The sequence below is a fragment of the Carcharhinus amblyrhynchos genome, chromosome 1 (assembly GCF_965287045.1).
Source record: "Carcharhinus amblyrhynchos chromosome 1, sCarAmb.v2.hapA, whole genome shotgun sequence".
NCBI classification, from domain to species: domain Eukaryota; kingdom Metazoa; phylum Chordata; class Chondrichthyes; order Carcharhiniformes; family Carcharhinidae; genus Carcharhinus; species Carcharhinus amblyrhynchos.
In genome coordinates this window covers 107,584,687-107,611,424 of record NC_137324.1, presented here as the reverse complement: position 1 = coordinate 107,611,424, position 26,738 = coordinate 107,584,687, and the positions used below count along the sequence as shown (strand labels likewise).

The following is a 26,738-nucleotide window of genomic DNA, read 5'->3' as shown; positions in this document are numbered from 1 at the left end:
CCTGTTGTATCTGCGCTGGCTTTCTGCAAGAACAATTTAGTAGTCGTATTCTAAACTTTTTCTCTTTGGTTGCTTATCAATTCCCTTTTGAAAGCCGCAGTTGAATTTACCTCCTGCCCAATCCCAAGCTGTATATCCCAGATCTTAAACACTCACCTGTATTTTTTTTAAAAATGTCCTCATGTTTCCCCTGTCGTCTTTTCCCATTCATTTTAAATTGGTGTCCATTGGTTTAAAATCATGTTGTACCTGCAGTTTCCTGATATACAGGACTGGAAAAGCCCATCAATCCTGATACAAACATTTGTTAGTATTTCGGTGGCTGCACGTTGTTTTCTGCCTCCCCTGGCGCTCTCCATCCGCCTCCCACTCCCCGCACTTCTCCCAATCCTCAACCTTGCCACTAGTAGCTGTGAAGTGTCCAGAAGCACCATTGATCAGTTTTACCCTCCCGAATCATATGTTCCTTTTTTGTTCTTTTCAAAAAAATGTTTATAAGCTTTTAAAACTCAACTTTAATGAAGGAATCAAAACAGCACTTTTTCCCCTTTTGTCTTATAATCCACTAGTCTCCCTTTTCTCACTGGCTCTCTATTCTGTACACCCCCGCCCCAGCTGTTTTGTTTTACCTGCAAACTGTACCATAGACAGTGCATCACTATATATACTGTTAATAAAGTGTTTTGTTACTGCTGACAGATGCACTGTTCTGGACTGGCCTGGCATCCTGATGTTGCCACACAGATGGCTGTTTCCTCCGAGGACGATCGAATGCCTGTGATTCAGATGTGGGACCTTCGGTTTGCAACATCTCCTCTGCGAGTGTTGGAAAACCACACGAGGTAGAGTCAATCCCAGAGAAAGGCATTAAATTGCTTTTTAAATATTGATTTAGTGAGATATTAATTCTTTTTCTTAATATTTATAATTCATTAAACATTCTCTGACACTGATAGTTAATAGGGCAGTGATGAAATTAGCTCATTAGATTTAGAATGTATTTGTTCATGGTTATTGGGGTCCTTGGTGAGCCCAGCATTTATTACCCATCCTTAATTGCCCTTGAGATGCTGGTGATGAGCTGCCACCTTGAACTGTTGCAGTCCATGTGGTATAAGTACATACAGTCAGTATTGTTTGGATTTGGATTCAAAATGGTGAATGGTTCCTGGTCAGTATGGTGTGTGGCTTGCCGGTGATGATGCTTCCATGCTGGTGGTGATGCTCCCATGCATCTACTGCCCTTGTCCTTTTTGGTGGGTAGAGGGTTTGGAAGGTGCTGTTCAAGGAGCCTTGGTGAGGTTCTTCTGTAGCCTTTTTTCTTCATTTGTTCTCACCCTCTTCCTCCCTTTCAGCATGCCGCTTTTGCCAGGTTTATCGTACTGACTTGCTTATGTCAATAAAATGTCCAGTAGTCATTCTCCATGCATCATCATAGAATGGCCATTTACAATGTTTCTTCTCTATCCTCAAGGGTTGTCAGGTTCTCATTTCCTCCTCAGTCAATCATTGACAGATTTTCAAAGTGTCACTTTGGATCACTTGGCAACATTCTCTTATCTCTGAGTCAGAATGCCAAGTGTTCAAGCCTCACTCTTGGACTTGACCATTTAGCGCAGGCTAGTATTTCAGTGCAGTGTTGAGAGCACATTGATTGTCTATATTACTACTTTTTGGACGAAATACTGAACTGAATCTTTTTCTGCTGGGTAAGCTAAATGTAAAAGATTCTGTGGCGCTGGTTGAAGAAAAATGGAATTCCCCTCATCCAACAGAAAACTGATGAACTGATTATCCATCTCATTGCTCTTGGTGAGATCTTGCTGTGCACTGTATGGCTGTTGCATTTGCTGACATAACAGCATTTGCTTTTGACTCATTTGCAATTCTCCTCCAATTCCTTCAGGTCATTTCAACTCACTGCATAAACCTGATAAAAGGATATTAACTCTAATACGGTTGAAGATTCTTCACTTTCAACATCTGATTGGATTTGGCTGCAATACGACATTGGTTTAAGTAGGGTAGTTCAATTGATACATTAATGCTGGTGATAGTGAGGTCTGAGGAGGTTGCTGGTACCGCAACAAGCAAAACTTGACAAGGGGCAGGATCTTAAGAAAAATGGGAATAGAATTGTGGGGGAGGAATAAATTTTTAACAAAATAAAATCCTGATGCTTGAGCTGCATTTCATTCTTCCTAATATCATAAATTGAATATGTTTTTCAGAGGAATTTTAGCCATTGCCTGGAGCCTGGCAGATCCAGAGCTACTTCTGAGTTGTGGGAAGGACAATCGTATGCTTTGCTGGAACCCCAACACTGCAGAAGTAAGCTGAATATTGAAACAATCACACTAAGCTTTGCATCGGACTGGTTTTAGAGGTGCATGTCACTCTGCGTGGATCAAAAACTTCAGTCAAGTATTTTCACACAAATGAGCTGAACATTAAAATTCATGCACGTCCTTTGAGTATCCCAATTTTTCTAGTAACAACATACGCTTGTAAAACAACTTTGACATTATATTTTCCAAGGAGCTCTGCTGGAATATTAGACATGAAACTTTGAAATTGAACCTTGGTTTGACAGTATTAGGGTAGATGACCAAAAGCTTAACCAAAGTTGCCTCCTTAGGGAGGAAAGAAGGTTTAGGGAGGGAATTCTAGAGCAAGGAGTCTTGGGAGCTGAAGGCAATGCAATTTAAGTTAGAATGCTTGATGCCAGGACTCGAATAGAGCTGATAACTTGAAGATATCTAGAGTAGATTACAGCGACAGGGAAGGGCAAGATAATGGAGGGACTTAAAACCAGAATGAAAAATTTAAAATGAAAGTATAGCTGACAGTGTACATGAGTGAGCACAGGGGTGATAGTTGAATGGGACTTGAGTGAGCTGGGACACAAGTGGCAGAGCTGTGGATGAGTTCAAGCTAATGGAGGATAGGGGATGTTTTGGAATAGTCAGATCTACAGGTTAGAAGGCCCAGTTAAGAGCTTCATTGACAGATGAGCTGAGGCAGGGCAGCGTCAGCTGATGTTATGGACATGGAAATAGATGGTCTTAAAGATGGCGTGGATATGTGGTCAGAAGTTCATCTCGGTCAAATATGACCTTGAAGTTACTAACGGTCTAGCTCAACTTCAGACGGTTGCCATGAAGAGGGATGGAATTGATGGCTAGGGAACAGAGTTTCTGGCTGGGGCAACAAAAAAATGGCCTTCCCACTTTTCCTGTTCATCTAATACTGAATGTTGGATAAGCAGCTGTATAATTTAGAGATGAGGGACGGATTGAAAGAATTGATAATGCTTTTCATAGAATCATAGATCATAGAATCCCTACAGTACAGAATGAGGCCATTCAGCCCATCGAGTCTGACCACAATCCCACCGAGGCCCTACCCCCATTTCCCAACATATTTACCCACTAACCTATGCATCTCAGGATACTAAGGGCAATTTTTAGCATGGCCAATCAACCTAACCTGCACATCTTTGGACTGTGGGAGGAAACCAGAGCACCCAGAGGAAACCCATGCAGACACAAGGAGAATGTGCACAGACAGTGACCCAAGCTGGGAATGGAACCCAGGTCCCTGGAGCTGTGAAGCAGCAGTGCTAACCACTGTGCTACCGTGCCACCCCATGCACAGAGCAGGGGAAACTGTTCATTTCTTTGAACCAGTGCTTTCACATGCAATGAAAGGTTGATGATTTGCAGCAGCAAATTCAATGCTGCTAACATACACAACAAGAAAAGCACAGACAAATTAACTACTGCTCGTGCATTGGCCGGGAATCGAACCCGGGCCTCCCACATGGAATTCTACCACTGAACCATCGATGCGGCTACATGTCATGGGCAAACATGTGGAAACTGATGCTATGTTTTTGGTTGATGTGGACAGGGGGCAGTTTGCATAAGAGAAATGAGAAAGGGGAAGGATAGATCTCTGGGAACAGTCCTAAGATGTACAGGTTAGGTTGACTGGCCATGCTAAATGACCCTTGGTGTACCAGGATGTATAGGTTAGGGGAATTAGTGGGGTAAATATGTGGGGGTTACGGGGATAGGCTCTGAAAGAGATTTGGTGCAAACTCAAGGGGCCAAAAGGCACAGAGTTTTGTGTTTTCGCATTTGAATGGTTAAATTCAGTATTAAACTTTTTATATATACATGTCTTAATTCAAAATTGTTTTTTTTAACAGGTGGTTTATGAGCTACCTACAGCCACACAATGGTGCTTTGACATTCAGTGGTGCCCAAGAAATCCTGCCATCCTCTCTGCAGCTGCATTTGATGGCCACATCAGCATCTACTCCCTCATGGGTGGCAATCTTGATGCACAAAGGCAGCGACAGGTTGACAATGTAAATCAATCTTTTATGAAGGTGGTGGTAATTTATCTTTTTTCATGTTTTGTCACTATTGTTGCTGCTGTGGTTCCTTCACTGTACCTAATAAGCAATGCCTTTACATAATTTCAACATAAGTGCCAACAGGTTCATAAGGAAAGCCAGTACTTAAATGGAAAAAGTTACAGCACCGAAGTCTAGACTGTGATATTGAACTATTACACATGCTCACCACTTAATGCTGAACAAATCAGTAGACCTTTCGTTGGACACTGTTATATAAATTGGACACTTATAAATGGGTCATGCAATCAGATGAAAACAATTCATAGTAGTGCTTTCAATGTAATAAAAAGGGGAGAGGTCATAAAAACCTATCTGGTTCACTAATGTCCTTTTAGGGAAGCAATTTTGCCATCCTTTCCTGGCCTGGCCTACATGTGACTCCAGATCCACTGATTGCTGCTTAAATGGCCTCTGAAATGGCCTAGGAATCAACTCAGTTCAAGCGCAGAAAATGCTGGCCTAGTCATCAACCCCCACGTCCACATCCAAAAAAAGTCCTGAGGAGCTTCACTGGGATGTTACAGAACAAAATATGGTATCTCGTGGTGTAAAGAAATATTAGGTCAAATGACTTGCATCTCCATGCTGACTTGCAAGTCAGTATGGACAAATTTTCCACAGCTTGTGACAACTTTGGACTCACCATCAACATTAAAAAGACCAAAGTCATGCACCAGCCTGCTCCTCATGCACCGTACACAGAATCCATAATTACAATCAAAGAGCAGAAACTACAGACAGTGGACCAGTTCACTTATCTTGGCAGCACCCTCTCCCAAGCAGTGACTATTGCTACAGAAGTTAACTGCAGAATAGCAAATGCAAGTTCTGCTTTCGGTAGACTGTGCTCCACTGTATGGGAACGTCGAGGAATCAGCCCAGCAACAAAACTGAAGGTCTACAGTGCTGCGGTACTCACTACCCTTCTGTGTGCCTGTGAAACGTGGACTGTGTATCAAAGGCGTGCAAGACAGCTCAATCGTTTCCACATGACTTGTCTTCGCAGGATATTACACATCCGTTGGCAAGACAAAGTACCAGACACTGAAGTTCTCTCTGGAGCAAGTCTATCATCAGTCCACACACTGCTGGTGAGAGCGCAGACCCGGTGGGCAGGTCATGTCATCCGTATGGCAGACGAGCGCATACCCAAGCAGCTCCTTTTTGGGGAACTCTCTGCTGGAAGATGCTCAAGTGGGGGGCAGAAGAAACATTTCAAAGACACACTCAAGGCCTCCCTGAAGTCACTTGACATAGACACAACCACCTGGGAAACACTGTCACAAAACCGCCCTACCTGGCACTACCTCATCCACAAAGGCTGTCAAGCTCACAAAGCAAGGTGTATTGCTGAAGCACAACTTAAGTGCGAGCTGCACAAGTCCAGAGCCACCAGTGCAACAACTACAGCATCTACACAAGTCTGTCCAATATGTGCCAGGACATTCTGTGCCCAAATTGGCCTGATCAGTCATCTTCGGACACACCGCATTCAGCCTTAAAATGACTAATGGTGTCAAGGTCCTCATCATTGACAATGGATGAACAACAGGTCAGATGACCCAAAGCTGATCAACGAGGAAGGGTTCAGGAGTGTCTGAGAGGAGGAAAGTAAGGTAGAAAGCCTAGCAGGTGCAACAAGGGGAGTCCAGAGCTTAGGAACTTGGCAACAGAAGGCACAACCCTGAAGGGTGGCGTGATTAAAATTCAGGATGCTCAAGGTGCCAGAATTGGATGAGTGTTGAAACCTTGGAGGCTTGTGGGCAGGAGTAGTTTTAAGAGGTAGGGTGGGACACGGCCAAGAAAGAACTTGAAAGCAAGGTTGAGAACTTTAGGATGAAGACATTGCTTGAGAGGGACTCCATGTTAGTCAGCAAGCAGAAAAATGAGAGGTGAACAGGACAGTGAGAGTGAGGGCATTAGCGGAGAATTTTAGATTAACTCAAAATAATGGAGGGTAGAAACTCGGAGCTTGGCCAGAAGTGGAACAGTCAAGTCTGGTGGTAATGAAGGCAGAGCTGAGGCAAGGGAGACGTTGAATGATGTCATGGACATGGAAATAAATGTATTTAGTGATGGCATGAACATGTGGTTGGCGATTGGGCAGCATGGTGGCTCAGTGGTTAGCACTGCTGCCTTGCAACAGGAATCTGGGTTCAATAACGGCCTGGAGTCACCGTCATGTGAAGTTTGCATGTTCTCTCTGTGTCTGCATGGGTTTCCACTGGGTGCTCTGGTTTCCTTCCACAGTCGAAAGATGTGCTGATTAGGTTGATTGGCCAGGATAATTTTTGCTAATCGTGCTAATTTCAGGAGGATTGGCAGGTAAAACATGTGGAGTTACAGAGGTAGGGTCTGGGTGGGATTGTGGTTAGTACAGAATCGATGGACCAAAAGGCCTCCTTCTGCACTGTAGGGATTCAATGATTCTGTGAACTCATCTTGTGGACAAATATGGCACCACGTTTGCAATTTGTCTGGTTTATTTTCAAGAAAATAAATGCAAAATTCACAAATCAAGTGGAGACCGATTGTATGAGCGCTCCAAGAAATGTGGGAAAGGATGAGAGAAGTGGAGTTGAGACAATGCTGGGGATTTAGTTGTGCTGAATGGGTCAGTGAGTGTCGATTAATTTGGGCGTGCTTTTCAAGGATGCGTCAAACATTCTTAGGGGGATATGGGGACAAGGATAAAGTTGTTCCCAGGATCAGTGCCTGTGATTAACTTGCTCTTGAGTTTCTGTTAGAATTGCTCTGAAAGCAACAAATGTGACAAATCAAGTATTTGCCATTTTTAGCCTTGGTCTTAGTGTGAGCGTACACCTGAATTCTGAGGTGATGCCTCCTTGTCTCTTGGTGTGTTTTTATTTTTTTAACTTCATTGGTTGGGCCAGCATTTGTTTCCCATCCTTAACTGTCTTAATTTCAGAGGATACATGAGAAGCCAGACCAGGTAAAGCTAGCAGATTTCCATCCTTCATCAGTAAATTTTTAATTCCAGATTTTTATTGAATTCAGATTTCACCATTTGCCATGGTGGGATTTGAACCCAGGTCCCCAGATCTTGGTCTAGGTCTGGGCCTGGGTCCAGTGACAATACCACTGTGCCACATTTCTAGGCTGTATCACCATTGATGTACAAATACTGCTGTTTTGCTTTTGGCAGATTTCATCCTCCTTTGGGAACTTGGATCCATTCGGTACTGGACAAAGCCTTCCTCCATTGCAGCTCCCTCATTCTGCAACACAGCCGAGTGCTGTGCTGCCCCTTAAAAAACCACCCAAGTGGATTCGCCGCCCTGTAGGAGCTACGTTTGCTGTGAGTTTTGAAATCTTTGTGATCTAGAGTAAAAAAAAAACTTAGAAAATCACAAAGTTTTTTTTCCCCACATATGCATGTGCCCCTTTCTCTCCTCTTCGGAAGATGATCATTCATACTAGAGTATGAATCTACACCTGACAGCACCATCTTTGTGCCTTACCCAAAGACTGATTATCTTGTGGGGAAACTGAGACAGCGAGTGCTGACAGGGTATTTGATTGCAGGAGCCGTCACAGCAAGGCTGCTCTTGTCTTCAACTAACATTCTCTCATGCACACTTGATACAGGAATAACCAGATAGCGCTGAAGAACAAGATTCTGAGCTAAATTTGTATACCCAGTCCAGGAGGACTGAGGTCGTTTGTGGAGCTTTCACTACCCTCCCTATTGACATCAACTGATTGCAGGTCACTGCTTGAAGCTCTTGCTGTGTGTAGCCAAGTGCCATTTCCAATAACGTATTCAGCAACAATGAAGTAAATATATTGCATTTTCCCTTTGTGTGCAATATTGTGCCAAGGGTACAGTAAATCCATTGTTTCCATTTTAATTATTTGTCTCCCATATCCTTGTGATAAGGAAGTACCTGCCTCCCCTTTAGTGGCACGACTGAGGTTTTTTATCCACGTTTTTTAAATTGCTGCAATTTTAGTCTTTAGTTTAAATTGATTAATTGATGGGAAATAAGTAGTTATACTCGCCATTGCTGTAATTTGAATTTAACGGCTGAACGATTTTTCTTCTTTCTCCTCTTTCTCTATTGCTTATTTGTTTTGTGTGTTACCTTTTGCTAAATTTCATGGCAAGTTTGGAGGAAAGCTGGTCACGTTTCAGAATGTGAAGCCCCAACCTCAGCAGCAGCAGCCGGAAGTTCCTTTTCAAGTATTCGTCAGTCAGGTTGTCACAGAATCAGAACTCCTGAACCGTTCCAATGAGCTGCAGTCAACAATACATACAGGAGGCTTTGTGGAGTACTGTCAATTGAAAATTAATGCTGCCCAGACAGACTTTGAGAGGAACGTTTGGGGGTTTTTAAAGGTGAGTGGAAACGCTGATAACATAGAATAGTTATAGCACAAAAGCAGGCCATTCAGCCTGTCACGTCCATGCCAGCTCTCTGCAAGTGCAATTCACCTAGTCCTACTTCCTTGTCTTTTCCCCGTAGCCCTGAACTTTTCAGGTAATTATCCAATTCCCTTTTGAAGACCTCAGTTGAATCCATCTCCACGTTATCTAAAGCGTTGCTTTCCAGCTCCTAATTGCTCATTGTGTAAAAAATGTCTTGGAGATAGTGGATGCGCTATCTTAAAAAAATTCTATAGATTCTGGAAAGATTCCTGTGGACTGGAAAGTAGCAGATGTAACCCCACTATTTTAAGAAGAGAGGAAGAGGGAGAATTGAGAACTACAGATCTTTTTGACATTAGTAGTAAGGAGAATGTTAGACTTTATTGTAAGTTAAAGTTTATTTATTAGTGTCACAAGTAGGCTTATATTAACACTGCAATGAAGTTACCATGAAAATCCCTTGGTCGCCACACTCTAGCACCTATTTGGGTAGACTGAGCAAGAATTTAGCATGGCCAGTGTATCTCACCAGCATTCTTTTGGACTGTGGGAGGAAACTGGAGCGCGTGCAGAAAATCCATGCAGACACAAGGAGAATGTGCAGACTCCGCACAGACTGTGACCCAAGCTGGGAATCAAACCCAGGTCCCTGGTGCTGTGAGGCAGCAGTGCTAACCGCTGTGCCGCCAAGCTGCTCCTTTAAAAGATGTGATAATTAATTTGATTTATTATTCTCACATCTATTGTTTTCCAGTGAAAATTGTTTCTTGCATGCTGTACAAACAAAACATACCATTTATAAAGTATAGAAGGGAAGGAGAGGATTCAGAATGTAGTGTTACAGTCATTGCTAGGGTGTAGAGAAAGATCAATTTAATTTAATTCAACAGTCTGATAGAAGCAAGGCAGAATATGACTGAGTAGAGTCAGCATGGATTTATGAAAGGGAAATCATGTTTGACAATCTTGTTGGAGCTTTTTGAGGATGTTGGTTCTAGCATAGATAAAGGAAAACTAGTGGATGTGGTATATTTTGATTTTCAGAAGGCTTTTGATAAGACCACACACAGGAACAGAATTAGAGCATATGGGAGGGGAATAACATACTGGTATGGAATGAGAATTGCTGAGGTGAACAGGCAAAAAACAGAGAATAGGAATAAAAGGCATTCTCAGCGTGGCAGGCAATTTACTAGCTGGGTAGCACAAGGATCAGTGCTAGAGCTACACATTCAAAACCAATTATAATACTTCCAAATTTGTTTATAACACAAAACTAGGTGGGAATCTAAGTTGTGAGGCGGATTCAAGGAAGCTTCAGGTGGGATTTGGGCAGGCTAAGTGAATGAGCAGGAACGTGGCAAATGGAATATTGTGTGAATAATTGCAAGGATATCCATTTTGGTAGAAAAACAGACAGGCAGAATATTTCTTAAATGGTAAAAGGTTGGGAAGTGTTGATGTCCAAAGGGACCTTGGTGTTATTGTTCATGAGTCACTAAAAGTTGGCAAGCAATTAGGAAGACATATGGTACATTGGCCTTCATCACAAGGGTATATGCATCCAGGAGTAAAGATGTGTTGCTGCATTTGTTTATAGCCTCGGTGAACCTCACCTGGAGTGTTGTGTAAAGTTTTGATCTCCTTATCAAAGGAAAGATATACTTGTCATGGAAGAATTGGAATGGAGGTTCACAAAACTAATCCCTGGGATGGCAGGGATTGCCTTATGAGGATAGATTGAGGAAAATGGTCTTGAAGAATGAGTTGATCTCACTGAAACTTAGAAAATTATTGCAGGGTGCATGTGTTTAGGATGTTTCCTCTGGCTGGTGAATCTAGAACCAGGGGCCACAGTCTCAGAATAAAGGGCCAGTCATTTAAGACTGAGATGAAAAGGAGCAGTTTGTCACTCAGAGGGTGACGAATCTTTGGAATTCTGTACCCCAGAGGACTGTGGAAGCCCAGTCATTGAGTATATTCAAGACAGGAATGGATAGATTTTTGGATTGTAATGGCATCAGAGGATATTGAGGGAAAATTGTGATCACCCATGATCTGCTTGAATGACAGAGCAGGCTTAACGGGCCAAATGGCCTTCCTCTTCTCCAGTGTTCCTAATTTGGTATTTTGGCTTCAGGCTGCAGGAAGTAAGCTTTAGTTTTCACAGCCACATTTGTTTTTACCCTCTTTATATTTCCTTTGCCTCAGAGAAATGTAAAACAATCTTTTGTTTACCTGTAACTTCTGGAGTAACCTTTGATTTAAACAAAAAATGTTTTGCCATTTCAAGAGTCATCTTGATAAAATCTTCTCTGACACTTTCAGATTGCCTGTAAAGCTTCAAGAGGCCTTGTACCACCGCTTACTTTCACATGTGATTTAGTGTCGCCTCAAAAATCCTTTTAAAAGTAGCCATAACATTTGTTTTCTTAACCTGACTCTTCACACCTTAATGATCTTGTGTTCTTCTGTCATCTTTGTTGATGTAAACCTGGTTGGAAGTCTAGTGACCACACCTGGATGGTTTTACTAAAATATCATTGAGTACCGGTGTCATTTTCCTCTCTCCCATTATTTCCCACTCTCTTTGTCAGGATGCATTTACCTTTCACTGGACTGTCACAAGGTATCCTCCTCTATCTCTTCACTCTTCATGTTGGAGCCTAGAGATTGTGTCAGCAGGCTGTTCAACTGCTCCACCCATTACTCTTTAACAACTGAGGGCAGAAACTCTGGCAAAGTAACCATCCGTTAACATGGGAGTAATTGCAACAATGCAACAGCTATCTCGGAGAATCAGGAATTGAACCAGTAATCTCCCAGGTGTTGCCATTTATTGACTGGCTGAACGAATGAGGATCTTTCGATGTGTGCTGGTTGGATCCATTTATATTCGCTGGTGTGTTATTTAGTTTAGCGATAACTGATAAGCAATATAATAAAATCCGAGTCTTTGATCAAGCTTAATACCAGTGAAAAACCGAGTTGCGCTGCAATTGGAATGCCTTATAAGAAGCAGTTTAATTAAGCCATGCGCAAATATCTGTGGTGACCAGTGACAGCAGATAGGCACTGAGCATCCCATGAACATCTCAGCTTGCCGGTAGCCATCTCAGAGGGAGATTTCCACTGGGAAACCCATTGATGGCAATAACGCTACTGCAGACAAAAAAAAACCATCGGCACAAGGCTTATACGCCAGGAGTATAAATATGAAAACTGATCTGAAATGGTTTTAAATTGCCAAAACAACTAATATGCCCTTTGGTTTATGCACCTAGCTACTCAGGACAGCCAGTTGCAATAGGGACAAATTTCATTCATAAACACAGCAATAAGCCTGGAAATGTGTTATGTCATACTGATGCTCTCGTATCAAGATAAGATAGAACTATTTCAATCTTCTGTTCCTCTACTCACTATGGCCTACTGGAAACGTGGTTTGTATCCAGCACCAGAGCAAATTAGTGATGGACAAGAAGTGCTGGCCTTGCCAGAAATGTTCATCTCCCCAGAACAATTGTAAAAGAAAATGAGGCATAATCACCAGCATGGACCACTGAAGCTGAAGGCCTATTTTTGTACTATGCATTTTATGTAATTCTATGTAAATGATTATAATTATGATATTAGAACAGCGGCGTGGATTAAGCCTTGAACAAAACAAGACTGGGGAATGGCAGTAAGTGAATTGCTCATTTGGTGCAGACAAGGTAGGCTAAATGGCTGCCTCCTGCAGTGTAACGATTCTGTGTTTCCGTATGAGCCGGCATTACTGTTCTTTGTTACTCCTTCTCACTGCATCGGCATAAGGAAAGTTTGGTTTTCTGGCACTCTTTCGCTGTCACTGCTTAGCAGACTGACCTATGCATTTCCAACATTTTCTATTTTGAATGCATTTCCATTATTAGATTTTTCTGGGCTTATGGAAGGTATAATTAAGCAGTGATATTCCCCAGTCCATTCAGTCAGTGTATCCCTCGGTCCCATTTTACTGATTATTCCATTTTATTTTCACAGGTGAACTTTGAGAAGGATCATTGCAATAAATACTTGGAGCTTCTAGGATACAAGCAAGAAGAGCTTGCTGAGAAGGTGGGTAGGAGATTTTCTGGTGATAAACCACATCTGAGTGGTAAAAAGAAATAAACTGCAATTTATTCCTATTATCTGTTAGATCTGTTTGAGAAACAGTGACTTGATAACATCACACTTAGGAAGGAGGAGGATGTAAGCAATATAGAATGTAACTGAAAGGATACTTTATTCGGGCCAGCGCAGCTACCCTCAATATTTGTACCTTTCTGCTTTAGATTGCAGCAGCACTACAAAGTGGAGCAGACAAGATTGGACTTCCAGCATCTCAGGTACTGACAATACAAAATAAGCAAATTGTAGCACAGATTCCTGTCATATTAGGTTGTGAAATTGGAAAAGTTATCCTGTAATATAATGCACACATTTTTTTATGTAAAGAATTATTAATAGAATGCTATTCCCATTTTCTTTTTGCAATTTGCATTTACAGTACAAAGGAAGATCATTTAGCTCACTGTGTCTATGCCAACTATTTGCAAGAAGAAATCAAATTTGACCGCTCTGCCCTGTTTCCCCAAAAAGCACATTATCCAGCTCCATTACAGTTTTCCTGCTTCCTTTAAATTCTTCTTTTTCAGATCTTTATCCATTTCCCCTCTTAAGAGCTATTGTGGATTCTGTTTCCACCACTGTTGTTGGTAGGCCATTCCACTGTATTTCTTCCAACTTCTCCCTTTATTCTTCTACCCATCTTAAACGTATATCCTCAAGTTACCAACTAATTGAACAAAATAATGAATTTATCTTTTTTAAAATCCCAAATCATTTTAAACACCTCTATCACATTTCTCTTAACTTTCCTGCCCCATTTGCTCCAATCTCTGCTTTCTTTTCTCTCTGGATTGTAACTTGTATTTGTTGAAGTATTTGATTGTATTTACTACTTAACCTAATCATTATTTAACCTGAAAATGTGATTGATTCTGACTTGTTAATTTTTATTTAATGCTACTGTGATTGTACAAATCCTGGGGTAAATTTTATTCCACAAGGTAGAAAAATGAAAACGAAGTTCATCTTCAAACTCTCAAGTTTCTATCTTAAAGGCTAATTTTGTGTTAGATGCTGACTTTTTCACTTTGTATCAGGAGCTTAAGTTTAAACTGGACTAAATGGAATTTGGGTACGGATCAGCCACGCTCCAGTTGGAATACACACGAGAGACTCCTGTTTCTACGGGTAGAAGTCTGTTACTCTGGTTGGCTGTAAAGTTTTTATGTGAAATTAGTTTAGATAATCTGAATTCAATTCCAAATAAACACAGTTTATAGCATGAGGCAGTCCTTTATTTGTCACTAATTGACTGGCTCATTCCAAGAGATCACTCGTGGGTGGTGTACAAAATGGAAAATGGTCACAGTAAGTTGGGGGATATTATTGGGGAGGTTGGATTGAAGTCCAAAGCAGAGAGAGTTTTATTCTGCTGTATTGAAAGCAGGAGTACCAGATGTAGAATAGCACCAGCCAAAATTGAAATGTTCCAGTCTCTAGTACTTACCTTCTTTGTATTTGCAGTAAAAAAAAGTAATTATTTTATGTACTGCATGGTAGATTCTTGTTAAGTTTGAAGGACAACTTTGGACATTTTCAGAGCCTTTTTCAAGTCTTCACACTGAAGACAAACTAGATTTGAATTTGGACAGTAAACCATTGTTTATGTCCCCTTCTTGCCTGTTTAAGTTTAAGTTTAAAGTTTATTTACTAGTGTCACAAGCAGGTTTGCATTAACACTATGGTGAAATTACTGTGAAAATTCCCTAGTCTCCACACTCCGGTACAGTGAGGAGAATTTAGAATGGTCAATGCGCCTAACCAGCACATCTTTTGTTGTGTAACTTGCCTGCACTCACTACCAAAAACAAAAGTAAAAAGTTTGTTTATTAATCAAAGTAGGCTTACATTAACACTGCAATGAAGGTACCATGAAAAGCCCCTAGTCGCCACATTCCAGCACCTATTCAGGTACACAGACGAAGAATTTAGCATGGCTAATCCATCTAACCCAGCACATCTTTGGACCGTGGGAGGAACCCGGAGCACTTGGAGCAATCCCATGCAGACAAGGAAAAAACATGCAAACTCCACACAGACAGTGACCCAAGCCGGGAGTCGAACCCTGGTCCCTGGCGCTATGAGGCAGCAGTGCTAATCACTGCCACTGTGCCACCCCAATCTTTATGTTGCCTGTTGTGAACAACTGAAGAGATGACTTGATACAATCAGCTAGTGAAAAAAAGCCTGTTGAACCACATATTTTGAAATAGCTGACTGTCAACATAGCCAGAAGAAACAAAATAAGAAAGGACTGTAGAAAAAGAGATAATCAGCCACAGATATCTAAGGAAATAAAGGAGGGTGTCAAATTGATAGAAAAGTGGCAAAGATTCATGGGAAACTAGAGGATTGGGAAATATTTAAAGGTTAACAGAAAGCCATGAAAAAAGCTATAAAGAAAAGTAAGATGGGTTATGAGAGTAAACTAGCTCAGAATATAAGAACAGATAGCAAAAGTTTCTACAAATATATAAAATGAAAAAGAGTGGCTAAAGTAAACATTGGTCCTTTTAGAGGATGAGAAGGGGGATGTAATAACTGGAAATGAGAAAATGGCTGAGGCACTGAACGAGTATTTTGTGTTGGTCTTCACAGTGGAAGACACAAAAATTGATGACAGGAAGGCTATGGCAAGTGAGGACCTAGAAACTATCATTATCATGAAAGAGGTAGTGTTGGGCAAATTAATGGGGCTAAAGGTAGACAAGTCTCCTGGACCTGATGGAATGCATCCCAGGATACTAAAAGAGATGGCGGGGGAAATGGCAAATGCATTAGTAGTAATTTACCAAAATTTGCTGGACTCTGGGGTGGTTCCCGCAGATTGGAAAATAGCAAATGTGGCACCAACTGTCTCAAAAAGGGAGGTAGACAAAAGGCGGGTAATTATAGGCCAGTTAGCTTAACTTCTGTAGTAGAGAAAGTGCTTGAATCTATCATCAAGGAAGAAATGACAAGATATCTGGATATAAATTGTCCCATTGATAAGATGCAGCATGAGTTCATGAAGGGCAGGTCATGTTTGACTAATTTGGTGGAATTCTTTGAGAACATTACATGTGCAGTGGACAATGGGGAACCTGTGGATGTGGTGTATCTGGATTTCCAGAAGGCATTTGACAAAGTGCCGCACCAAAGACTGCTACATAAGATAAAGGTGTACAGTGTTACGGGTAATGTATTAGCATGGATAGAGGATTGGTTAACTAACAGAAAGCAAAGAGTGGGGGTAAATGGGTGTTTTTCTGGTTGGCGATCAGTGGCTAGTGATGTGCTTCAGGGATCAGTATTGGGACCGCAATTGTTTATGATTTACATAGATGATTTGGAGTTGGAGACCAAGTGTAATGTGTCAAAATTCGCAGATGACACTAAGATGAGTGGCAGAGCAAAGTGTGCAGAGGACACTGAAAGTCTGCAAAGGGATATAGATAGTCTAAGTGAGTGGGCAAGGGTCTGGCAGATGGAGTACAATGGTAAATGTGAGGTCATCCATTTTGGTAGGAATGATAGCAAAATGGACTATTATTTAAATGGTAAAAAATTGAAGCATGCTGCTGTGCAGACGGACCTGGGTATCCTTGTGCAAGAATCATAAGGAGTTGGCTTGTAGGTGCAGCAGGTAATTAAGAAGGCAAATGGAATTTTGTCCTCCATTGCTAGAGGGATGAAGTTTAAAAAGTGAGATAATGTTGCAGCTGTATCAGGTGCTGGTGAGGCCATACCTGGAGTACTGTGTACAGTTTTGGTCCCCTTTTTTGAGGAAGGATATACTGGCACTAAGGGGGTGCAGAGGAGATTCACTAAGTTGATTCCGGAGTTGAGAGGGTTGGCTTATGAGGAGAGACTGAGTAGACTGGGGCTATATTCAGAAGAATGAGGGAGATCTTGTTGAAGCATATAAGATTATGAAGGGAATAGATAAGATAGAGGCAGGAGAGTTGTTTCCACTGGTGGGTGAAACTAGAACTAGGGGATATGGCCTCAAAATAAGGGGGAGCAGATTTAGGACTGAGTTGAGGGGGAACTTCTTCACACAAAAGGGTTGTGACTCTATGGAATTCCCTGCACAGTGAAGCAGTTGAGGCTACCTCATTGAATGTTTTTAAGGCAAGGATAGATACATTTTTGAACAGTAAAGGAATTATGTGGGCTGGTGAATGGAGCCGAGTCCATGAAAAGATCAGCCATGATCTTATTGAATGGCGGAGCAGGCTCGAGGGGCCAGATGGCCTACTCCTGCTTTAGTTCTTGTGATCTTATATTAAACAGGAAAAAGCGCAAATAGAAGGACAGTGCAATGCATTCATTTTCATTCATGGCAAGTTACATTGTAGTTACTTCAGAAGGTAATAACTGACTAATCAAGGCAACCAAATTTGTACATAATGTGTGTGCTTTTTAAACCCAAGTAACAAACCAGGGTTGTTTTGTAACCAGTGTGCTTCTGTTCCTGATAATGAGGACCAGTTTGTAACCTTGATGTTATTAGGTTAAATTGGTCTTGTGGGATTGGCACATAGCCTATCCTCAGTCCTGTGTCTGTGGATTGAATGGGATTGGCATCTAACTGAAGAAATCTAAGTCTTAAAGGACTATTGGGATTGGGATTGCAATCCTGATCCACATGTATGGTAAAGAAATGCAGCAAAGCTTATGTTATATTAACTGTTGCTGTATACCATTAGAATAAAAATGTGCTTCAGTTGTTTTCTATTAGGTTTTAGGTGGCTTATTTGTTTTAGTCCAGATTTTGCCAATATTTTTCAATGTGATATCAATAAAAAGCACATAAGAATGCCTCACTAGTGATAATGACCGCAATATGCGAAGTATGGGTATGTAGAGCTTAATTATGTAAGGTGGCACATTATTATATGCAGCTGACGGTGAATGTCTGCATGGTTCACTATTATATCTGTATTAATGCTAGTTAGGCTTCTTTGTGGTTGAAAATGTCATCACTGACTAACTAAAATTTTAAAAATACAAAATGAATGGAGAAAAATACAAGGATGCTAACATAATATTTTATGATATTTCACATTATGAAAGGGGTCCTTATGATTTAGATTACTTGCACCCAAAAATGCTATTAGCCTGGAGTCCATTTTACCTACCTGATATAATTCAAAATTGCAGTTCTTTTGTTTTTAAATAAACCTTGTATCTTTTTTGGATAACTTTGTTTGATACTCAAGGTGTTATTATTGAAGAATGCAATATTTTCAAACGTGATATCAACACCAGATAATCTGAGGATGGGTAATACATGTGACTTGCTGAATAAAGCTTCTTCCATTCTCACTAGCGTCCCTCCTGGAATAAGGTTAAGACTAAAACCAATTTTGTGTAGCACAGTGTTTAGCACTGCTGCTTCAGAGCTCCAGGGACTTGGGTTCAATTCCCGGCTTGGGTCGCTGCCTGTGTGGAGTTTGCACATTCTCCTCGTGTCTGCATGGGTTTCCTCCAGATGCTCCGGTTTCCTCCCACAGTCCAAAGATGTGTGGGTTAGGTTGATTGGCCATGCTAAAATTGCCCCTTAGTGCCCCAGGATGGGTATGTTAGAGGGATTAGCGGGTAAATATGTAGGGATGGGGGGGGGGTGGGGGGTAGGGCCTGGGTGGGATTGTGGGTCGGTGCAACTCAATGGGCCAAATGACCCCTTTCTGCACTGTAGGGTTTCTATAATTCTAAAGCTGACATGATCCCATTGGCTTATCCTGATCTGCTAATTCACTGAGTATCACTTTTATTTTTCTTTAAAATCTTTGAAAGTATTGGTGATGGTGAATGGAATGTATCTTGCCACAATTACCCACTGATCCAGAAAGAGTTTGTAAAGAGCATAGTATTTTGCTGACCTTGCATGTGGACCTTTGATTCAAATCACTTGTGGAATAATCTGCTTACCCCATTGTCCTACTTGACGTTGCTGTCTTTTGTCTTTGCTTGTGCTTTCTAATGTTCCTTATGGTGTTGTCATTTAACCCTTCCACTTTAAGGCTCCTGATGACTTTATGCATGCAGCAGAAAGTGCTGAAGACAGCCCTGCTATAGAAGATCAGTTGCTGGGGGAGGTATTAGATCAATCCTATTTTATATGTGTGCGTGCAGGCAACACTTTGTGCTGCTAATATGTCTACACACTTCAAAACCAGTGTTTTTCATGTTTCAGATTTCTTAGTTTGTAAATGACCAGTGTTGAATTGCTTAAAAATCATACATAATTTTTTATATGAATGGATTTTCTTTGCTTGTCTGAGGGTGCAATCTCCTTGCTGGGGTATAATCATCCTACCTTACCATATGTAAAAAGTCTCTGTGAATATTGGCAGCTGATTGCTGATCCATCCTCTCCTGGTGTCGTTGCACACTTTTCCAGGAATGGATGATGGACAGTTATCAGGAATGGGAGCTGCAGTTGATATCCCACCTATAACACAGAGCGGTACTGATGCCAGTTGTAATGCATCTACTGCTCTGTGGTTGGATCAGTTAAAGGAACACATGCCATGAATCATTCCTGCAACTTTACTGGCCTAGTACTCAGCTGCTGGATAAACTGGCTGAACTTTGAGGGAAAAACATAACCCTTTCTAGGATTATATACTATATAAATCTGTATTTAGACTGTGCCTCAAAATCTTTCTTGTGATTCTACGGTACCTGAAAATGTTGCTGACAGTCACAGAATTTATTCACATGTTACATTTGTTTGTGACTATATTCTTCAAAGTAATACAACACTTAGCACACTGAACAAGATAGACTTGTATCTTAAAATACAAACAGATGATTGTGGTGCCTATGTTTGCAAGTGTTTTGTACATGGAATATCATTATCTTTTTTTCTGTCGTGTAGGCAGAAAGTGAGCATGAAGAAGATGAAGGAGATTTGGACCTCAGTGAATCCACACCCGAGAAGCAAGTTAAGGATGAAACCAAATTCAACATTTCTGTCAGTGGAGGTCAGTAATTTGTGATTTCATCATAAAATTCTAGAATCCCATAGTGCAGAATAATCCCATTGAGCCTGCACTGACAACAATCCCACTCTATCCCTGTAACCCCACATATTTACCCCACATGCTAATCCCCCTGACACCAAGTGATAATTTAGCATGGCCAATCCACCTAACCTGCACATCTTTGGACTGTGGGAGGAAACCGGTGCACCCTGTAGAAACCCATGCAGACTCGGAGAATGTGCAGACTCCACACTGACAGTCCCCCAAGGCCAGAATTGAACCCAGGTCTCTGGCGCTGTAGTTTCTGCCAGCAAACTTCTTGAAGGAGTCAGCAGAAGTACAAAACTAAAATCATCCTTTTGTTCACGTGACCCTTTGCTAAAGTTAATCAACCTAAAACAAATTCTTTCCCAAAACTGATTGCATTTACTTAAAGACTGCGAGGTGTCAAATCAAATCATAGAAGTTTATAACACAGAGGAAATTCATTTGACTCACCATGTCTCAGTTAGTCCTTGCTAGAGTGTATAGTTGATACCTGTTCCACAAAATATTTTCAGAATGTTATTTACAGTGGCAGGGTTTGCAGACACTATTCAGACTGCAAAGCAGAACAAGTAAGCAACATGTTCTGCAGGGAAAATATAAAATAGTTGTCAACAATTTAAGATAAGGGTGTGCACTCTATGGGGGGAGATTTTCTGACCTCAATGTGGCGTTGGGGTTGGTGGACCCTTCTGTGGGACTAGAAGTCCCACTGGCATGAACAGCTGGAAAATCCCAACCTATAACTGAGCAAATGAGAGCAGCGTTTGTGGTTGCATCTTTCCCATGTAACAAAATATTTAAAATAAAGCTGTGAAACTTGCTCCTGCCTCAGATCTAAATTTTCTAACTCCTCTGCCCCCACAGCCCCAATTCCTTGGCATTCTCCAAAACAATATAACTTCTAAACCCAGACATCTATGCGTGGAAATTCATTGAACCTTTCATCAGTTTTTAAGTGTCAATCAATCTGACCGACCCTTTTGCAACCACAAAATAAAAAATGCGAATAAGTATGTCTGGCAGCTGCTATCTGAATTCGTCCATTTGCCCTCACCTGTACAAATGCACCTTTCAGCCTTTACAAATGGTGGCTTCTGCTGCTGTCCTGATGAGGGAAGATGTGCTGTGTACAAAGCCAGAGTTTAACTGCTGACAGCAGCATCTCCACAGCTTCAACACCACTGTTTTGTGAGGTGGCTGATGGAAGAATGTATCTGAGATTTCAGCAGCCAAGAGAAATGTGAAATCAGAGGGAGTATTGGAAGCTAGGGGGAAAACCCAAGTTACTCAAGTCCTTGTTTCCACAAACAGTATCAGAGGTGGGGTACTTACTGGTAACATACTGCTCCTCTCAACACTTCTGTTGTGCTGAAAAGCAACGAACAGGCCATCTATCACCGAATCCCCCATTGTCAACATCCTTGGGGTTACCATTGACCAGAAACCCAACTGGATTCATCACATTGGCTACAAGAGCAGGTCAGAGGCTAGGAATACTGCGGCGAGCAATTCACCTCCTGATTCCCTAAAGCCTATCCACCAAGGCAGAAGTCAGGAGTGTGATGGAATACTCTCTACTTGCCTGCATGATGCAACTCCAACAACACTCAAGAAGCTTGACGCCATTCAGGACAAAGCAGCTCATTTGATTGGCACCACATCTACAAACATCCACTCCCTCCACCACCAATGCTCAGTAGCAGTGTACTATCTACAAGATGCACTGCAGAAATTCACTAAAGATTCCTGGACAGCACCTTCCAAACCCATGACCGCTTCCATCTAGAAGAACAGAGGCAGCAGATATGTAGGAACACCTTCTGCAAGTTCCTGTCCAAGCCACTCTCCATCCAGACCTTGAAATATATCACTCTTCCTTCATGGTCGCTGGGTCAAAATCCTGGAATTCCCTCTCCTAATGGCTTTGTGGGTCAATCCACAGTATGTAGACTGCAGTAACTCAAGAAGGCAGCTCACCATCACCTTCTTGAGGGCAGATAGGGATGGGCAATAAATGCTGGCCAGCCAGTGACGCCTGTGTCCCAAGAATGAATAAAGAAAGAAAATCACATGTCTACTTTAGCTTCAAGCCCTGAAGCGAGCGCATAATTGGAATTGTGTGCTAGTCTTGGGTCAGGCAAAGGAAAAGAATGAATTTGAATTTAATGTCCTGTTTTCATGTCCTCATGATGTTTCAGGAGCTTTATGATGCATCGCTTGTTTTGTAAGGTGTTGTTACCTCAGCGTAAGTAATTAGAACTACAGGTTTGTGCAGATGGTGTCTCAAACTGTGGATCAATGAATTGCCAGTTAGTCCATTTTGAATGGTAAAGATGGAGGAAGGGATATCAGGCAGGGCAGCAGCAGAACTGTTTTACATCCACTTGAGAAGATGGTTTAATGTCTCCTCTGAAAGACGGCAATTCTGATAATACAGAAATCTCTCAGTGCTGCATTGCAGAATTTATTACATTAAGATATTTTGCCAAGATGAAACATTTTTACAAATTCCTTTCCGTACCACAGACGTCGATGGCCTGATTACTCAAGCTTTGCTGACTGGCAACTTCGAAGGAGCTGTCGACCTTTGCTTGTTCGATAATCGAATGGCAGATGCTATCATATTAGCAATAGCTGGAGGACAGGAACTTCTGGCTAAAACACAAAAAAAGTACTTTGCCAAAACAAAGAGCAAGATTACCAGGGTAAGGTCCCATTCTGACCATGTTTTGAATCTGAATACTTGTCTACTTTGTCCTGACGTTTTGATTAAAATGTTTAGTTGATAGATGCTGTGGTTACCCGAGATTGGAAAGAGATTTTACAGTCATGCAATCTTCAGAACTGGAAGGAAGCTTTGGCTGCCTTGTTGACATATGCCAGGCCTGATGAATTTGCTGCACTTTGTGGTGAGTAATGTTGCTTTATCATGCATTCTGAAATATTTGCCGTCCTACCTCTGATTGCTTTGTTGCAAATGCGAAATTCATCATTAAAGTTTGTTGATTGTTTGTGGCAGGCTGTTTTTGTTAGCGAGGCATGACCTTTCCATCAAAATATTAGTGGACATAACCCCAAAAATGAAGTAAAAGTGACCAGAGTCACAGTATGTTGGTACCACAAAACTGATTGAACGCATTAAACAGAAATGCCATTCTTGTATTAGAAATATTTCTGCAGTACTGATGTACCTGAAGGGGATCCGATACCATTGGTGTAATAAATGGAAAGAGATTGCAATTAATGGAGTTTAATTTATGTGTCCTTTATTTTAATAAAGAATAAAATAGCCATTAAATTTTTCTCTACATATAAGTTATTTTGTCCAAGGTCCAAGAGGTGTGCAACTGTGCCTCGTTTCTCTGCCCTTTCTATTAACCCTTGATCATGCTAATGGATGGGTACAAGTGATTAGGTTCAGAAAATTACAGGGATTCTACAGCTGGACAGGAACAGCATATCTGAGGTAAGGGACGGAGACAGAACAACTTGCCCTAAAATATATCATTCCAAATTTTCTACTGCTGTAACATTTTACAGGCTCCCGCTGCGATATTAATTGTACTGAGTTGGAATTCAAAAGTTCAGTGCCATGGAGTGAGAAAAAAAAACAGGTTCAAATCCCCACTTTCACATCTGAACTGTACCAATTGGGGATCCGGCAGGAGGGAATCTGGACCAGGATGTGACATGTGCGTGATTTGTACCAATTGGCAATGTAACACATCTCCATTCTCACAACAATAGAGAAATGGACTGGGAAGTAAATTGCATGAGTAAAAAGATTTTTTAAAATGGTGTGCTTTTGCTTGTTTCCATCCTAGATTTTTTGGGCACCCGATTAGAGAACGAGGGGGACAACAGCCTTCAAGCCCAAGCCTGCCTGTGCTATATCTGTGCTGGTAATGTGGAAAAACTAGTATCCTGTTGGGATAGAGCTCAGAATGGAAACTCACCTCTTGCTCTTCAGGTTAGTGTCAGTGAGATCTTTGATGCAACGCAATTGTGCTTTTTGGAATAACAAACAATGGTGATATTTGAAAGAATTCTTGTGGCTTGTTTACAATCCTATCAAACCTCTTCTGATTTTATCCAAGCCACGCACCCGCTCCACCCCCTTAATGATTACTACCAGCACTTTATAGATTTCAGCCCCTATCTCATTTGAAATTACCAGATTCAGTAACAGCCTTCCAAGCTGGTTTGCTACCACTGTCAATTGACACTAGAAGATTATTTATTTAAAAGGCATGAAATCCTTCTGTCTCCCAACTCTGACTTTGCTGGTAACATGTTTTCTTTATCCTAGGTGTCTACTCTTGAGATAGATTGGAAAACATTTTCATCTATATTAAGATAAAGGCAAAATACTGCAGATGCTTGAATCTGAACCAACAACAGAAAATGCTGGAAAAGGTCAGCAGTCTGACAACATCTGTGGAGAAAGTACAGAGCCAATGCTTCAAGTCAGGATGATTCTGACTCAGTGTTGGCTCTATTCTCCACAGATACAGTCAGACTGTTGAGTTTTTCCTGCATTTTCTGTTTTATTTCAATTATATTAAATTGGCTGGAAAGCTGTAACCACTTGAGACATTCAGGCCCCACTTGTCAACACCTTCAAGTATTTCCACCAGACCTATAAGCGTTGCCTGGCTTTTCAATGCTTTACCCTAGCTGTACATTTAGAGTTGAGAATGTGGTGACGTGTCCATCCAATCCATGGCACTGTAAGTGACTTCTATCTTGCTAAAGGGCAGAACCTGTGTTAGTAGACTGTCTAATTATAACAACCCCAATTTCTTCATATGCAGTCAATAAAATTGTGTTTGTTCCTGTTTTGTGAACAAACATAGCTGCAATTTTGTACACAACGAGGTCCACTAACAGCATTGCAGTGAATGGCCAATTAGTTGGTTTTGATGGTGTTGAATGATTGGTAGGAACATAGCAAATAGGAGCAGAAGTAGGCAAGTTCAGCCCTTTGAGTGTGCTCTGCCATTCAATCAGATCATGGCTGATCCCTCTCTGGTCTCAAATCCAACTCCCCACCTATTTCCCATATCCTTCTTTCCCTTTTTTATTAGAAGTATGTCTCTCTCCCTCTTGAAACCAGTCAACAATTCAGACTCCACTGCGCTGTGGACAGTGAGTTCCACAAATTCACCCTCTGCAAATAGTAGTTCCTCCTCATCTCCGTTTTAAATCTACTGCCTCTCAACCTACACCTGTGATCTGTGATACGGTAATGAGTATCACAATACTGAGGTAATTCCAGTTTTGAACAATGCAATAACATCTTGAACGCTTTGATATGAGAACAGAGGATGCTGGAAAATCTCTGTGGGTCTGGCAGCATCTGCAAGCAGAGAAAGCAGAGTCAATGTTTCAAGGGCATTTGGCTCTTTGTCAGAAGTGAGTTGGGCTGAATGTCAACCTAGACTATGTAATGGGCCCAGGAATTGGGTTTGAATATCAAGAAGGTATCAGTTTGAGTATTTCCTATTCCCCCACAGACACTGTGTTAATTGGGTGCCTGTGTTATAGGTTCAGTGTATGAAGTTGTGAAACAAGATTCAGCTTCATTGAATAACAATAATCCAGTTGTATTGAAAACTGGTAATAGTACAGCAATGGTAGAAAAAAAAGGCAGAAACACAAGGTGTAACTGGCACAACAGTGAGATGTATTTTGATCAGATGGTTGCTGCTGTGAAGGGAAGAGTTGATATGAATATAAATTGCATATTCTATTAGCCGTGACCTCTGGCTATTGCAGATGTCTAAACCAGATAGTTTGAAATATTAATTTCCTGTTCAGTCTCAAGCTGAGCTTCAAGCCCCTATGCATCATCAGACGGCTTTCTTCCACCTCCAGACTATTCATGCCTTTAGAAATCTGATTCTCCAACCTCATCTTTGTCAGCCTTCCTTTCTTCTCCTCCTCCTCCTCCTCCAACCCTCTCCTTGAAATGCTGACTTGGCCTTGTCTCACTCCACTTATATAATCTCTTGATATTGCTTTTGCAAAAATCCACCAACACCTCTTCATCCTTCCCCCTCTATCTACCTTTTGTTCCACTGGTGGCAAAGTTTAAATCTAGCTTTGCTGTCTGGTTCGCCATCTCTTAACCTCTCCGTTTTTCTTTCTACCTTATTAAAAAACTTGCTGAAAATCCATTTTATCAGCCAAGCTTTCAATACCTTTCTTTCTAACTCTGTCATCATTTGTTCTAATATCTCCTTGCTGGGGTTGTTTGATAATGCTCCTGTAAGATGCCTTGGGATGTTTAATTACATTAAAGGCGCAGTATAAATATAAGTTGTTGTCATTGAAGGATCCCCTTATTCCTGCACCAACTTACGAATAGTTTAGTGTGCAGCTCTGTGCTGCTTACATAGAGGGAGCTGTAGCATGTTCAAAGTATCTTGCAGAACCCTTTCATCACGACTCCATTTGCAAACCTGAACTAAGCTCTTTAGATTTGCAGCTTCCACAGTTATTGAGTAACTGCTGAACAGTTTGTCTGGGCAGCGTCCCAGCTTCACAGTAGCCATACCATTGAAATGTGGTCAAAAACCCCTGCATGCAGCTGGTTAGTACCACTCCCCACTTGATGGGGAAGCTTCCCCCAGGTTTTCCTATCTGTCAGCCTTAAATCACTATAGTATGATTACCTTGTGCCATTGGCTGCATGAATTGTGGAATGACCCTGTGCACTGGGACCCAGTGACCCTGTATAAATCTA

At 41.4% G+C, this 26,738-nt stretch overlaps 1 protein-coding gene across 9 annotated transcripts in view; it reads left to right on the top strand.

The window, feature by feature from the left end:
* The window catches only part of sec31a (SEC31 homolog A, COPII coat complex component), a 106,773-nt gene that overhangs the window by 40,580 nt on the left and 39,455 nt on the right, over positions 1 to 26,738 (top strand). For 7 of the 9 annotated variants that reach the window (XM_080190381.1, XM_080190435.1, XM_080190445.1 and 4 more), the window contains exons 7-18: positions 700 to 842; positions 2,232 to 2,331; positions 4,214 to 4,375; positions 7,593 to 7,745; positions 8,556 to 8,786; positions 12,840 to 12,914; positions 13,133 to 13,186; positions 18,977 to 19,051; positions 19,837 to 19,942; positions 22,517 to 22,695; positions 22,773 to 22,899; positions 23,815 to 23,960. In XM_080190381.1, coding sequence (XP_080046507.1) covers positions 700 to 842; positions 2,232 to 2,331; positions 4,214 to 4,375; positions 7,593 to 7,745; positions 8,556 to 8,786; positions 12,840 to 12,914; positions 13,133 to 13,186; positions 18,977 to 19,051; positions 19,837 to 19,942; positions 22,517 to 22,695; positions 22,773 to 22,899; positions 23,815 to 23,960 — 1,551 coding nt within the window. The remainder of the gene's footprint in view (positions 1 to 699; positions 843 to 2,231; positions 2,332 to 4,213; positions 4,376 to 7,592; positions 7,746 to 8,555; positions 8,787 to 12,839; positions 12,915 to 13,132; positions 13,187 to 18,976; positions 19,052 to 19,836; positions 19,943 to 22,516; positions 22,696 to 22,772; positions 22,900 to 23,814; positions 23,961 to 26,738) is intronic. The other 2 variants (XM_080190391.1, XM_080190417.1) reach the window with 2 other exon arrangements.